The sequence below is a fragment of the Podarcis liolepis genome, assembly GCF_965112155.1.
Source record: "Podarcis liolepis genome assembly, chromosome: 7".
In the NCBI taxonomy this organism is placed as follows: domain Eukaryota; kingdom Metazoa; phylum Chordata; class Lepidosauria; order Squamata; family Lacertidae; genus Podarcis; species Podarcis liolepis.
The window spans coordinates 34,742,325-34,758,531 of NC_139561.1; the positions used below are offsets into that span (position 1 = coordinate 34,742,325).

Here is a 16,207-nt window from a genome sequence, read left to right on the forward strand (position 1 = left end):
TTTTTTCCCTGCAGAGAGGTTGGTTTCTTGAGAGGGTTTCCCAAAAGACAAGATATATGCTTTACCAAAGAAATTTGTTTCCATTTTTTTAAAGGAGATCTCATTCATACACACACACACACACACACACACACACACACACACACAGTGGTGCCTCGCAAGACGAAAAGAATCCGTTTGTCTAGCGATTTTTTTGTCTTGCGAAGCAAGCCCATTGACGGATTAGAGGATTAGCGCTATTAGCGGCTTATCAGTTTATCGGATCAGATGATAAGCGACTTAGAAAATGGGGGGGGGGGGAGGAAAAAAACCCCACAGGAACTCGCAATACATTTTCGTCTTGCGAAGCAAGCCCATAGGAGATTCGTTTTGTGAAGCACCTCCAAAACGGAAAACTCTTTCGTCTAGTGAGTTTTCCGTCTTGCGAGGCATTCGTCTTGCGGGGCACCACTGTGTATGTGTGTGTGTGTATATATATATATATATATATATATATATATATATATATATATATATATAGCATTCTGAAAGTTGTTGGAAATTTTGTTTTCTCCATTTGACTGTCAACAGCTTTTAGTGGGCTGTTCTGCTTATCCTCATTAGAAAGCCCTTCAAGGCACTCACTTAGCCCACTCAGTCGCAAGGGTCCATGATGCCCCCTGGAAAAAGGAATTCTTATCAGCATGCAAAAGGAAAGCTTTTCAAATAAGCTAAGTGCACTAGCAGTACCAGGATTGAACCAGTAGGTGGCTCACGGCCCAAACTTGGCCTCTGACGGAATTGTGGTGGCCCCAGGCTGTGGACTCTGAGCAAGCTCAGTGGCCATGGAATGACTGTTGGAAGGGGCAGGCATAAAATTAAGAGGGGATGTAACAGAGTGTCCTCGAAAAGGCAGTGTGTCTTCTAGCCAGCTAGAAAGAGCACTGCATACTGTTGCCTTTTCTTGCAGGCCCAGCTGGCTCCCTCTATTTTCAATGTATGAATGTTGTTGACTATGTATCCAAAATGGGACCATCTGCAGATAAGCTATGGAAATACTTCTATAAATAAAACAAACAAGGTTTGCACAAGTGCAAAGCATCTCTAGAAAAAAACCTAAAACACAGCCCAACATGGAATCTATCCGGAAGATTTCCTTGCAAGATTTCAGGTCTTCCCTGTTAAAAACTCTTTTAGTCTTCCAGCAAAAGTATGGGTCGTTCCCCCCCCCTCCACACGCTTCAAAGCTGCTGTTTTCGTCACATGTAGATGTATGCATATTTAATCAAACTAGTTTGATTCTGCAGCTGAGATTAAAAGGGGTGACAGTCCAACACAAATGCATCAATGCTTCTGGAAAAAAGAGGAATAATTGATTTTCACTTTATTGCCCATATATCACATTTCTGCTCTGAGCACAAATGATCTATATGCTGACTTAAGAAGCGTTTATTCAGACTCTCTTAAACCGGAAGTAAAAGCACGCTATGGCTCCCAGATCAATTCAGCAGATTAATAAAAACAAACACCAGAATATCGATTTATTAAGAAGTTAGCTTAACTATGTACATGTAAGCTTCAATAAAGCTGCAAAATCTGAACCCTATGGTGAAGGAGATTTAAATTAATTAAAACGTTGCATTTTAATTGCAGAAGTGTTCAAAAGAACAGTTTTTAATAACTCCGTTGAGTTCTTCAAGATGCCACGTTCATCAGATTTCGATTTCTTCCCCCCCAAGCAAAGTGCTGGTCGTCTTCCTTCTTGACAATTAGCTGGAACAAGAAGTGTGCATGATCCAAACAGCAGCAGCCGCAGCGGAAGGTCAGCAAGGAAAAGAGACATACAGTCTTCACTAAGGCAGGCAGCAGCATTCCTTGCTGGAGTGGCCACCGACAGTTCGAAATCCACTGCCTGGCTTAAACACCATAGCATGCATAGGTCCTGGGCCAGGCAATCACAGAATAAGCCTCTGGTTGATTATTTTTCTGTTTATTTCTGCCAAGGCCACGGAAAATACGAAAGCCTTTTCGTCAGATAGGTTTGCATACATGTCAACTTCTTTCTCTTGTTTCTCTGCAGAGAAAGAAAAGGCATTGCATGAGCCAAGTATTATTTCAACTACTTTTAAAAAGCGGGAATTGGACACGCAGACGAACACTCTTTTTGCTGTGTTGGTCTAAATATATTTAGCCACATTCTCCCCATGAAGAAAAACCGGCTTGTATAAAACCTGACAGCGGTCAATAATCGCTCTGTTGATTTAAGTCATGCAATTAATTATGCTGTGCACTTTGCCAACATGAAGATTATGTGAAGACAGATACCGTCCTATAAAAGAATGACCCTATATAGGCCATTTCAGTCATTCTAGTTATATACAGCCGTGTCGCATAGAGATAAAATGAACAGATTGTGACTCAAATGTATACACCATGAAAAAAGAGGTTTTGACAGTTAATGTTATTAATGTGTCAGGCATTTTTAATCTATAATTTTCAAGGCTTTATTATGAAGTGAAAGTAACAACCAAGTATGAACTCTATTAAAAATAAAAAAACTGTACAAAACAAACAGGGTTCACAGCCATTCTCATAAAATAAAGTATTCTCAAGAGACTACACATTGGATTAAAAAACCAACCAGATACACAGAAAAGACAAAACAACTGTTATGAACAACCATGACCGGCCTGTCATAAGAAACACAGCTGCCAAAGAAAGGCAGAATCCATAAGTTTAGTTTCACCCCAAGATCCCCTTAATTTATGAGCCAATTTTTCAGAAATGAGAACATTACTTTAATGAACCAAATAGTTAAAGAAAAACAGAAATTTTACCAAAACAGACCCCTGTAATTTTGAGACAACCTAAACCTGAAGAAAGGAAAAGCTAGGAGGTATGCTTTAGGTGGCCGGGGGGAGGGGGCAGGATATATTACAAACTGCACTTCAAGTCGGAAATCTTTGAAGTGCTGTAACTCAGCAATTTCTTAGCAGGCTTTCTTTTATTTGTCCTACTTACTGCACTCACAATAGGAGCTCCCCATGGCAAATTATGACAGCTGGGACTGCCTTGATTTTATAATCATCATAATGGCTTCATTTGCATGCCACTGTAAGCCAAACTATGGCTTACCACAGATGGACATGTATGCAGGGTGCACAGGGCGACAACTATAGATGCTTCACTCCTCTCCCACTCCTGCTGCGCTGTGAGTTAAGACACGGCCTAGCTTAGCAACGCATCTGAACCCAGGCTTGTAGTTCGTTTGGGACATGCCAAGGAAAAAAGCATGGTTTGTTCAGAATGAGACAAGCCATGAGCCCAGGTTTGCACGAAACACTAAGCCAAACCATGCCTAGTGTGGTGGCAGCAGTAGGACTTGAGGAAGAGCAAAACAGCCACAGTGGCACAAGCAGGCTGTCTCATTCACGGCAAGCCACAGTTTACCACTGGCAAACCACATCAGTGTTTAAGCTTGATCCTCAGCGGTCCACTATATCTGACTGGCGGTTTGCTGTGGCCACCAGGATCCTGCCCTGTGCCAATGTGACTTTGCATTGTGCCTCACATGAGGCCGGTGACAGTATCCTGCTCCCCCACTCCCTGACCTGCCCAATCTAGGTTTGACATTGGAAATGGTGATGGGGTGTTTGATGTTTTGGCCTCTTCCATTCCCCACCCAGTGATTATCTCTGCAAGTAAGAGGCAGCCTCAGAAGCAAAGGTTGGGTAGGTTCACAAGGCAGCCCTGTAAGCATAGCTTATAAAACTAATTTCCTCAGAAGGATGTTTGCCTTCCCTACCACAACAGTCCCCAGTCTGTTTGACCAAAATGAGGAAATCATCACAAAGGCAAAAACGAAGCTCCCCTCCCCTTCTTCCTCGTGTGTGTGGGGGGGAAAGAAATTCACAGACCCTCACATGCTTGTGGCCTCTACAGCATGCTAAGATCAGCAAGCAGCAGCTCTTTGCCTTTTATACCTCTTTCCTCCTCGTGTTTTTTCGCTGAGGTGGTCTTTGGTCGTCCTCTTCCTCTTCTACTGTGATCCGAATGGCTGTTTGATCTGGATCTTCTCCTGTTTTCTAAATCTTTATTTACCACGGAGTTTATCCTCTCTCTTGTAACTCTCTCTGTCCGTCTCCTCTTAGCTTCACTTCTGCTTTCTGTTTCAACACATTATCACCACCATTATTATGATACTGTACATTTTAAGATCTGCTTCTCTGACATTGCTCAATGTGAGCCCTTTGACTCCACCATAGTGTTTCTCTGCACCACCCCAGCCTCTTCACCCAGCTTTTTTAAAAAGAGATATTATTCACAAAGCATAAATGTCAAAATGAAATTGCCTCTATAACCAGTGATGCTTTTCTTTCCAAATCCAATGCTTCAAAAGATCTCATAACCAAACAGATTCGCCTTTTCTTGCCACAATCTGCACAATGAATAATATCCAAATTGCTGAACCAGAAAGAAAACAGGAGCAGAGGTGTACAGGAAGTAAGAGCAGCTTTTGCCAAGCTGGTGGCGCCCTCCAAATGCTTAGAACTACAATTCCCATCAGAAGGCTGATGGGAAATGCAGTTTAAAGCATCTGGAGGGCAACAGGTTGAGGGAAAGTGGTTAGAAATCAAAAGGCTGGAAAGGAAGGAAGGAAGGAAGGAAGGAAGGAAGGAAGGAAGGAAGGAAGGAAGGAAGGAGGGAACTCATCAAACAGGCAGGAGTTGGCATAAATGAAAAGGAGTACAGTGGTACCTCGGGTTACATACGCTTCAGGTTACAGACCCTGCTAACCCAGAAATATTACCTTGGGTTAAGAACTTTGCTTCAGGATGAGAGCAGAAATCGTGCATGGCGGCGCAGCGCCAGTGGGAGGCCCCATTAGCTAAAGTGGTGCTTCAGGTTAAGAACAGTTTCAGGTTAAGAACAGACCTCCAGAATGAATTAAGTTCTTAACCCAAGGTACCACTGTACAAGAGATACAGAAGAAAGTAGAGGAAGGAGGTAGGGAAAGGGTTGGGTAAACAAAGCCAGAGGCAGAAAACATTTCTGAACCTCTGTGTCAAAAGAAAACCCACATTTTACCCAACTGATATGCCAGCAGCAGAATACCCATTACAGCACCTGGACAAAACAGATATTATATAGTAGAGATGTACAGCAGTCTTGGTCTGTGCCAGGAGCCAGCAGTAGAAGCTGGCACCCAGGGATATCCGGGGGGGGGGCACTACGTAATCCTTCCCCTTCAGCTGTACTCTTTTAAAACCACAACAGTATAAGCAAAGCCATCAAGTAGAAAAGTACCTGAGGACGGCAGCCTTTCAGAACGTTTAGCATGCAAGAGTTTTCGACTGATAAATATATAGCCGCACGGACAGGATTTGCATGCAACAGGAACCTGGAAGAGAGACAAAAGAGAAAAGGACTACATTTCAAAAGAACTGAGAAAAATCAAGTTTAAAACTGCCCCAGGACTGCACTTCTTTACTCAGGAACATGAGAAGTTGCCTTACACTGAGTCAGGCCATGGGTCCATCTGTTGGAAAATCCATTACTGATCGAAGAAAGTACTTCTTCACGCAACACTCACTCCCACAGGAGGCAGGGGTGGCCACCAACTTGGATGGCTTCAAAAGAAGATTAGACAAATTCATGCAGGAAAAGGCTATTGATGGCTACTGGCCCACAGTAGCAGAAATGCTTCTGAATACCAGTTGCTGGAAACCACAGGAGGGAAGGGCGCTCTTGTGCTTAGCTCCTACTTGGTTGGCCACTGTGGGAACAGGATGTTGGACTAGATGGGCCACTGGCCTGATCCAGCAGCCCCTTAGGCCCTTATCTAGCACAGCCTTGTCTATATACTGACTGGCAGCAGCTCTCCGGGGATTCAGGCAGCCATATGCTAGGAACTGAACCCAGGATCTTTACCATGCAAGGATTATGCACTAGCACTGAGCTATAGCAATTTCCCCCATATATTTTAGAGTGCAATTATGTGTGGTCCAAATGCTTATTCCAGCCCCCATTGACCATGACCATTGGGCCATGCTGGCTGTGACTGATGAGAGCTTTCATCCAACAATATCTGGATAGCAACAGTTTGGGGAAGGCTGGCTGGCGGGGGGGGGGGGGGAGACAATCTCTTCAATTTTTTTAAATGGGTGAACACTCCAATGTTCAACTACCATCTATGGCTACGCAGTCCAAGGAACAATTTTATGATGTCATCTGTGGTTTGTGCAGAATACCTGCTGGTGATACTGATACTTGGGCAGTTTAAGGTTGCAACTCCACTTTCCTGAGAGTAAGCCATATTGAACTCAGTGGGACTTCCTTTGAGTAGACAAGGACAAGGGCTGCGAGCACAGTGGTCAAGCATCCACTTTGAATGAAGGAGGCCCCAGGTTTGATCTCTGGCATCTCTAAGTACAGCTGGGAATGTCCTCCCTCTGAAACTCTGGACAGCTGTTGCTGCTACTCAGTGTAGACCATACTGAGCTAGATGGACCAATGGCCCGGTTCAAAATGTAAGGCAACTTCCCCCCCATGTTCCCAAGCATGGGATTCCACTGTAAATGATCTACTCAACTCATTCTGATTCATAAAGTCATTATCTTAACAATAAACGAACCGTGCAATAAAGAGGTTGTGCCACGGGAAATGTTAACAAAACAGCATCGTGGCAGAAGGACCTGCTGCCCAGTTATCACACCTGTTATTAACAAACCAGGTATTGGTTACGTGTTCTACGTCTGGCACAACGAGCACATCGCGAATCTACGCCTGCCAGCTGCCATAGCGCTCGTCGTTGTGCCTGCCATTAGTCCTGATAAATTTTATTTTTTATTATATTTATTTATACCGAGCCCTTTCCCCAGACCGGGGCTGAAGGCGGCTTACAGGCAAAAAGTACAAAAACACAGATAAAATGGAAACCGCTAAAACAAAGAAAAAGTAATTAAGCAGTAATGGATTTGAGACAATATATTAAGAATGTATATTAAAAATACGTATTATAATAACAACAACCGTACCCCTTTCATTAAAAACATGGTATTTCAGATAGCTTTGCTAAAACAGCTTAGACCCAGGCTAAATCAGAATGAAACCTTGAAGCTGTCCCAACCACATATGGGTTTCCCTTTCATGAGCTAATATTAGAAGAACAAATGGTATTCAGCCCCTGCATTTCTTTGAAAAGGGGCGAGAATATTCCTACTGTATGCATCACACTGAGTTATTAGTGCCACCAGAGGTAGGGCTCCGTTTCCTGTGCAACCCTACATGCAGATGCAAGTTTACGAGCAGACAGCCCTCATACAGCAGATTATTGCTCTTCCTGGGTCATGCATTATCTGCCAAGGCTCTGCGTTATTCACAATGGGCCCCATTCATGATGAACTTGGAGGTAATTAATTGGATCAAAAAACCCCAAGGCAACCTTCATTGATAATCTCATTCACGTAATTTTTATGAATAAGCCCATTTGAAAAACAAAAATGAGAAAGGCATTCTTCCAGAACACCACTCACACGCAATCTTAAGACTGCAGGGGTATTTATTACTGCTGCTTCCCTTACAAGAGCCAGAAGTCATGGAGCTTCCACATCCAGTGAAGAAAACAGGAAGAAGCGTCCCACCCCCACAACAATTTTCAGAAGCAGTTTCCGAGGCAGCACAAAGTTGCTATTCAGAGAAAGGAAGGAGTTCCATTGCTCATGAAGCGATCTATGCTTGCATACAAAAAGGCTTGCTTCAGTGGAAACACTGATTCCTTAATCGACAACCGTCTATTCTGCCATTTCCAGGAAAACGTCAGCAACCCCTTTTAAGTCAACACCCTGCAGTGTTGCATTGGCTAGTTTTGATTACAGCCTAGCATGCAGCTACGGTTATGCGCCTGACTAATATTAAAGCTTCTGTCATCATACAGAAGACACAAAATACGTTTGCCACTCTCTCAAGAGATCCCCACGTGTGAATGGCCTTCTGTGCATTTTGATATAATGTGGAGCGCGGTGCTCTGTCTGAACCCATATTTGTTGCATGTGTTTTCTCACACCAGTGGGGCTGGCAATCAACCCAGTTAAATGCGTGCAGCAGAGGTGGAGAGCCTCAGGCCCAGGGGATGGATGCGGCCCTCATGTCTCTTAATCTGGCTTCCCTAGGCTTCACACCTCAAGTGTCTTTGCCTGGCTGGAATAGGTCCTTAAACTCCGTCTCAGGCCTTGTCCGCATGGAAGAGACAAAGGGACATGCGTGTGTCAAAATGAGCCTATCGTAGAAAGGTAACATTCACATTTCTGGTTCCGCCCACTTTTGCCTCTGGCTCGGGCTACCACTGGCCTTCAGAAAGTTGCCCAGAATGTAGTCCTCAGGCTAAAAAAAGTACAGGATTGCAACCTGAGGAATGTGCTTTTTTACATGTGGCGGAGGATTAAAAATGGGTGCTACTTTTGTTAACATTTCATCAGAGGCACTCTATTCAACAGCCAATTTATTTTCCTACCCAAATCTGTACGTCAGCATCTCATAGAGAACTCATACAAATCAGACTTTTCTCCCTTTGGTAAGGACCCCGAAAGTTTCCACCAAAGAACTTGAGAAAAGACACTCTGAGTAGCTGTAAATATTAACCTACAAATTCAAAATAATTAGTGAAGGACCGTATGAAAACAAATAAAACCCAAACTCCTCAATAACACATTTATGCCACAGTAGATTCTCTGCTATTTTTGCTTTCGTCCTGGGCCCAAAAGATGAGAATTTGACTTGTTTAGCTCAGGAAACTATGTCATGCTTAGCTGAACTTGTCAGTGTCAGCAAAGGCCTGCAGACTTAAAGCATGAAAGAGGCCAGGCCACAAAACCTAACTGTATAAAGCTAAAAAAAGGTAACAGCACCACAGTACAATCCTAAACATGCTCATTCAGAAACAAGGACCTCTTCTTCCAGTGGGTCTTACACCTAGGCAAGCCTGTTTAGGACGGCAGCCTGAAAGATTTGCATTAGATCTATTATTGTAAATGTCAGTGGGAAGCCTTCACTCAAAGCAGAGGCATGCTGAAATCAGCCTCGACGTAAAAACCTAATTATTGGAAATGCAGCTTCCGCCAAACAGCAGCAGACTGTCAGAATTAAGATGCACACAACTCCAGGCACTCCTGGATGCAACTGTTAATTTGGATCTGTTTCAGCTTGGCCTAGTTTCAATTCAGAAGCCATCTTGGGCACCCTGATTGATGACTTGTTAACCAGCAGGACAGAGGGAGTGTGCCCTGCCAATTTTCCTGGATCTCTCAGAGGCTATATTAGTCCTACTAAGAGGAGACCTACCGAAATTAATCAAAGAATCATAGAGTTGGAAAGGACCACAAGAATCATCTAGCCCAACTCTCTGCAATGCAGGAATCTTCCACCCAACATGGGGCTGGAACCCACTGCCCTGAGATTAAGTCTCATGTTCTACCAACTGAGCTACCTGGCCATGACTAACTTGCATTCACCGATTTCAATGGGCCTACTCCGAATATTACTCGGTTAGATTTGACCCTCTGGATAGGGAGTTGAAAAAATAGTGTTTGAGTGATCTTCCACCTCTCTGGAGGGCCCATTTCAGAATATGATACTAAAAGACTAGAATTCAGCTCTGTGGCATTCCCCTCCCACTTTTTACAACCACAGAATGAGATGTCTTCTGAAGGTGGGCGGCATTAATATTTTCACAATTCCCTCCCCTTTTTCTCATATTCACATGTGAGGAAGTGCCGAGTCATTCTCAGAATCAGTTGTGGACTGGATGTCAGCCAATAAACTAAAGCTCACCCTGACAACAAAGAACGTAAGAACAGTCTTCTGGATCAGGCCAATGGCCCATCTAGTCCAGTATCCTATTCTCATAGTGGCCAGCCAGGTGCCTCTTTTGGGAAACCTTCAAGCAGACTCTCTTCCTCTTGTTTCCGACAACTAGCCTTCGGACGCATTACTGCTGCCAACTGTGGCAGCACAGGACCATGGCTAGTAGCCACTGAGAGCCCTCTTCTCCATGAATTTATTTGCCTAATTCTCTTTTAAAGCCATTCAAGGTTGTGGCCATCACGACCTCCTGTGGGACTTGCACAGTTTAACTACGTGCTGCATGAAGAAGTACTTCCTTTCAGTATTTGTCCTGATGTGCTGTCAAGAGATGGTTCATCTGTCCAACCTGTTTTCGATGGGGCTGCACTCCCGTCAAGGATCAGGAATGCAGTCTCTGGTGACATTGGGTACCTTTCACCAATTGAGTTGGTGCACCAGCTTGCAACCCCACCTGGACAGCAACAGCCTGGCTACGGTTAGCCAAGCTCTGGCACTAACCTCCAGGTTAGGAGACCCTTATTCAACTTAACAGAGCTACAATTCCCTGGGGAGGAGGGGTGCTTCTTAAACCACTCTTGAGAATTGTATCTCCGTGAGGGCAATAGGGTCTCTCCTGTTAGGCAGGATAGGCTGAGAGATTGTCAAACTGAGGTGCCGCTGCAAACCCTTTTATCAGGGCACTAACACAACACAGCACGTACGTAATATTAAAAAATTACAGCCGTTAAATGACTAAGCAGCAAGCTGGCCGGGTGGTGTGTTTAAATGCTAAAGATCAGAAGCTGTTTTATAATAAGCTCTCTTTCTTTTTTTAGTTTCTGATTCTTCACAGCTGTGTGCCACTAGGCCTTGGGGGCGGGGCGGTTTATTCGGCACAATTCTGCCAGAGCACGATGACTACCTCCCTATTACACATTCAGCAAACCCCCTCAGAACACGAAAAAGTGTGGTAAGAGTGAATGGAGCATATGGAAAGAACTGGAGCACAGGCAGAGACAGCAATAGCTATGCAGAATCCCCCACATTTGAGTCAGGTTCCTTCTTGGGCGGTAAGGACAGATTGCACAGAGCAAACTCCTTCCAAAGGCAATCTCTAGGATGGGAAAAAAGGAAACAGAGTTGGCCTGCTTTCACAAGGTTGAAGATCAAGACACAGACGCCAGACACAACTGCATAAACTCCAACATATCCAGAGACAGCTGTTTGTGATGCAGTAGTCTTAGAGGGTAAAATAAACTCTGAGCAGATTCTCACTGGGGCAAGCGAAACAAGGCCTTATAGGGCCACAAGATATCCCATAAGCTACTTACAAACTTGTACTCTCAGAATAACTTTTCCATGCTGTGTAAAATACACCCATCTGACAAAATAGGAACCCTTGCTTTGTGAGGAACTGCGTAGCATTGAGAAGTTGCATCAGGAAAATGCCGTAATTAAAAGCAGCTCCACACTTTGCATGGAAAATGTATCTGGTGATTCTTAAAGCATACGCATAAACTGTGGGAGAGAGGGAGCATCTAGGAAACCTGACTGAGACGGGTTTCCCCAAAGGGCATAATGAGGCCTTCAAAGACACGTCATCCACACTTTACATGTTTGCTACAGTAAACACCCAGTTTACATGCAGCAACATGTTTGTCACATGAAGTGTGAAGCTAAAGCTAGTTAAGTAGTTTCAAACCCAGCTTAAACCCATTAAGCATTGTGGGGAGATGAACTGAACCAACAGATTTGAGTTTGAGTGATTCTGGGCCTACTCAGATCAACTAGATCAACTTGAAGCTTAAAAGACGAATGCTACCATAATACAATCAACAGTAATTAATGTGCCCAATAGAGAAACCAGGGGCCCCCAAGACCAAATCCCTACTGAGCTGTGGATGAGCTTAGACCAGTCAGTCTCTCTCAGCATAACCTACTTCACAGGGTTGTTGTGAGGATTAAATGTGGGGGGGCCCTCACTGCACCCCTGAGCAACTTGGGGAAAAGGAAAGATTGAAATTAATAAATCAGTAAATAAAAGGTCATAGTGGTAGCAACATGTACCAGCTCTGTCCAGACACATAACATTTCTAAGAGTCAACAACAGTGTTCTGCTAGTATTGACCCCCACCAAGGCAACTTCCAGTATTTTATAATCTCAGTTTTAAGGAGAAAATTGCAATAAGAATCCCCTCAAACAAAACAGATTAAGGACAGAGGAAAATGACAATTAAATATAGCATCTGGGGATTGGAAAAAGAAAAACACAGGCTTCTTTCTTCAATATAATTAAAGTTTCTGTGTTATTTCAACAAGGTATGAAACGCACAATAATTTTTACCATACCAATGCTGTGGGGTATATAATTATTTGAGTCTCGTGAACCTTTTCACCCAGCAGAATGAAGAACAGCTGATTCTCAACTGCAACACAAGGTGTCAAATGTAAGGATGTTTAGCCACTGAGTGACCTGGTCACGACAGTACCTGTGTGTATATATCTCCAGCTCAGACAAACAATAAATAGGGCAGCAATGGGCTACATAAAGTTGTAAAACCTCAAAACCTCTGCTACATCTTTTGAAAGGAATAGTGGCAGAGTCAAACTTGACTGATATAATCTCAAAACATGGGCAAGAACAAACACCATTTACAGGAAGTAGCACAGCAGTATTTTTAAAAGACTAAAATCAATATATGAGTGTATGTAAGTCTTCAGTCTCATTTTCAGCTCCTAAGGCTGCAATCTTATACATACTTCCCTGGGAATATGCCCTGATTAAATCAGTAAGACATTCTTCTGAGTAGATGTGCATAGGAGTGCACTGCCAATCCCTAATCCTGTTCATCAGGAAATATTAATATTGCAAGTTCAACAGCCTTATTATTCTTCCATCTGTCACCTCTTCCAGATAACTCTTCAAGAGAACATACTGAATGTATTTATTCAGAAGACTCGCAGCGCCACAAAATTATATAGGGCAGGGGCTAAAAGCACAGGATTCCTTTATTTAAAGCTTCACAAGTCACCATTCCAAACCTCCTCTTGTCCTCTTGCCAAGGAACTGCAGCTGCCAACAATACAATGCAATGACATTTGCAGCAAATACTTTGGGGGGTGTAAAGCAAAATATTTGTTTTTAAATGCATTCTACAAATGTAATAGAATTATTCAGTGCAGGATTTCAGGCTAAGACTTTTGCGGGGGGGGGAGGAGTGCCATCTTCGTCCTCGACATGCCTATGTGGGCATGCAATGCCTATGTGGGCATGCAATACAATGCAATGCAATGAAACACACCTGGATGCTTAAGGTAAGCTGTTAAACTCAGGATGGAGAAAAAGCACTTGGGGCATTTCGATGAGTCCTCCTTTACCCACAACCTGAGCCAGGGAGGACGTGGTCCACGTTTTCGGGGCGATCTCCTTATTCACACTACTAAAGCCTTACCTGCTGGTCGCACTCTGGGCAGGACTTGGTGGCCATCTTCACTTTCTTGGCCCTGCCTGCAGACATGCTCCTTGCCTGGTCTCGCGCACAGCAGCAGATGCTACTTACTGCTCAGCTTGCAAAGGAGACACAGAGAGACCGAGAGCGAGCCGCCCCTCCCACCTGGATGGAACTAAGCCCTCGCGCCAATCACAGCCAGTAGCAGTCGCCGCCACGCGCGCGCGCCTGCCCACACTCACCCCTCCCTCCCCTTCTGTGCGCGCGCGCGGGCTGGACCTCCAAAGCTCCGCCGGCGGCCCGACCACTGCCAAACCCTGGGGACGCTCGTGCGTGCGTCTGCGCGCGCGCGGGCACAACGGAGGCTTTTCAAAGCCGAAACAGGAAACCGTTTTCCTTCCAAAAGCCACACCTCTTTATCAGTTGCGAGAGGTAACGGGGCGGAGCTTGTGAAACGACGAGCCTCGTTTTCACTCAGGGATTGGTGGAGTTAGATATGAAAGACGGCGGCGAGGGTGGGGGCAAGAGGGGAGGGCGGGAGAGTCGCCTCAGTGACGGTTTGGGGGTTGATGGAGCAGAAGGGGAGGGGATACGCCTGAGGAGGAAAAGGCGGGAAATACATCAAATAAAAGCAGGCACGGATTAGAAACGGGGGAGAAATGGACGACGACATTTTTTTTAAAAAAAGTTAATATTCAAGTTTGGATTATTATTATTTTTCAAAATTCAAAAATGTTCGGCAAACTCACATGGATCATACTTGTGTAAATCATATCAACTCTGAATATACAATATCTTAAAAATAAAAAGAGTAGCATCTATTTACAAAGGCAGCAAAGAAAAACATTTGAAACATAATTCAACTTATTCTCTTATTAACAGCGCCATCCTAGGCATGCCTGCTCATTATAAACACATTTTACTATTCATATTTGTATTATCATTAGGAGTATTTATAGACCGCTTAGTATCTGGAGGTCTCAAAGATAGAAAAAAGACACAGGAGGAGCACACCCTTTTCCTTTTTTTTTTTACACCCCTCAGTCATTCTGATTCTTCGTGTGGCAGGATAGCTAGGGGATTTTATTTTTTAAAAAATGAGGTGCTTATTCAGTTTTCAAAAAGAACAACATACAAACAAGATAATTATATTTTTTTTAAATGACCACATGGAGTGCATTATTGAAGTTAGACTAAAATAATCAGAAGAGCCAGTCTACTTTTGAAAACATCACAATAAAATAGATTCTGCAAAGGGACATTTTTTAATAAGAGTCACATATTGATATGGTAAGCTTGCCGCATAGAGACATGTTGTTGGGCGCCCATGCAGCACCATATTTTTTGTCTTAAAAACATACAAATTGAAACAATGCAACATCAAAATGGTCTTGTTTCATAACTCAGTGAAGGCAATGCCCCACACCTTCTCAAATCTAGGAATGTTAGGAGGTAACTAGTCCTTGCTGAGTGCCCTTAAAGACAAAACTTGAAAGCCTGGTGATCAAATTGTTAATGGTTCCACTCCTGCTCCCTTTGGGCAAGGTCCATAGCTCCATGGTAGGGGATCTGCACTGAATCCAGGACATCCCATTTTCAATCTTTGGCATCTCCAGGTTCGGCCAGGAATGTCTCCTGTCTGGAGAGCTGCTGCCAGTCAGAGTAGACAATACTGAGCTAGATAGCCAGACTCAATACAAGGCAGCTTCCTATGAATGCTTGCAGGGGTGGGGGTGGAGAGGCTGCATGGCCTTTTGTACAGTACTGTACAGTACTAACAATCCAGAGTGACTGTAATGGCAAGGCTTGTAGATGAACTCCTGCTGGAAACAGCACACTTCCAAAGCCTCAAGGGGAAAGGAAGTTATAAATTGGGTGAGTCGTCAAATATAGAACCATGGGGTTAATTCTTATGGCTTCATCTATCTGAATCAAGGAGATACTCAAACCACACTCTGCAAAATATAGTATGTTACACAGGGCTGCCATACGTCCGGATTTTCTTGGACATTACAGGGATTTCAAAGGCAGAATTGACATCTGGGGGGAATTTCCAAAAGGTGGCACTTTGCCCTGGATCTTAGGCAAGTCAATTTTCTACAACTTTTGGGGTGTCCTGGTTTTTACATTTTGAAATTTCCACAAAATGGTATTCACAAAATGGTATCATAATTGGTTCACACAGGACAGATTCCAAAGACTCAGAGCATAGACACTGTTCAAACAGGCTTCCAGCTCCAAGCAAAGGTTGTAACTAGGGATGGATGAACCTGTCACTTTTGTTTCTCTACATTTCTCATTTTCCCAATTTTAAATTCCGTTCTTCACATTTCTGTAACAATTTAAAAAAACAAACTTGAAAATTAGTCAACGTTTCAGGGCAAATTTCTCCTAATAAACACATTTTTGTATGTAATCTTTGTAAACATTCTTGTAAACAATTTGCCCTAATATAAATGATTTTTGTATGTTATTTTCACTAGTGTGTTTAATGTACATTGCCCTCCAATCTATACATTTTTGCATATATTGTTTGGTTGGAGAACTGCCTCACAAAATTTGGAGAAGTGTAAATTTTGAAGGATCGCTTTGTTTCAATTCATACATTGGTTCAAGTGCAAATTATGTAGGTTCACTTTACAATGCAAAAGAAAAAGAAAATTTCCTCCATCCCTAGTTGTAACTTAATTTGAAGATATTTCTCACAGACCCATGTTTTCTCATATGTATTCAACAGAGACCCACAGAGACATTCTTCTGCCTGGTATTTGCTATTGCCATATTCTTGTGCTCTTCAACATGAAGCATTTTAGTTTGCCACTGAAATGATATGGGTGAATGCCAATAGAAGTGAAGTCCTTCACTTAAAATGGCAAAAATAAACAGCTCAAGCAAAAACATCTGCCAAAGTAAAGCAAGTTTAATCTTGTCTCTTCTGC

At 43.3% G+C, this 16,207-nt stretch overlaps 1 protein-coding gene and 2 long non-coding RNA genes across 3 annotated transcripts in view; 2 read left to right on the top strand and 1 right to left on the bottom strand.

Annotated features, from left to right (window-relative positions):
- Positions 1-16,207, top strand: part of LOC310711698 — a 264,847-nt gene that overhangs the window by 118,082 nt on the left and 130,558 nt on the right. The gene's annotated exons all lie outside the window — the stretch shown is intronic.
- LOC310711657 (UPF0547 protein C16orf87) lies at positions 1,347-13,661 on the bottom strand. Its single transcript, XM_083513863.1, has 4 exons — positions 13,272-13,661; positions 5,287-5,380; positions 3,963-4,145; positions 1,347-2,053 (listed from the first exon to the last, which is right to left on the bottom strand). Exons 1-4 carry the CDS (start codon positions 13,335-13,337, stop codon positions 1,935-1,937), a joined length of 462 nt encoding a protein of 153 aa, XP_083369989.1. The 5' UTR covers positions 13,338-13,661; the 3' UTR covers positions 1,347-1,934.
- LOC310711688 lies at positions 13,567-16,197 on the top strand. The gene is made up of 2 exons (XR_014528586.1): positions 13,567-13,700; positions 16,006-16,197. It is a non-coding gene; the product is annotated as an uncharacterized lncRNA (long non-coding RNA).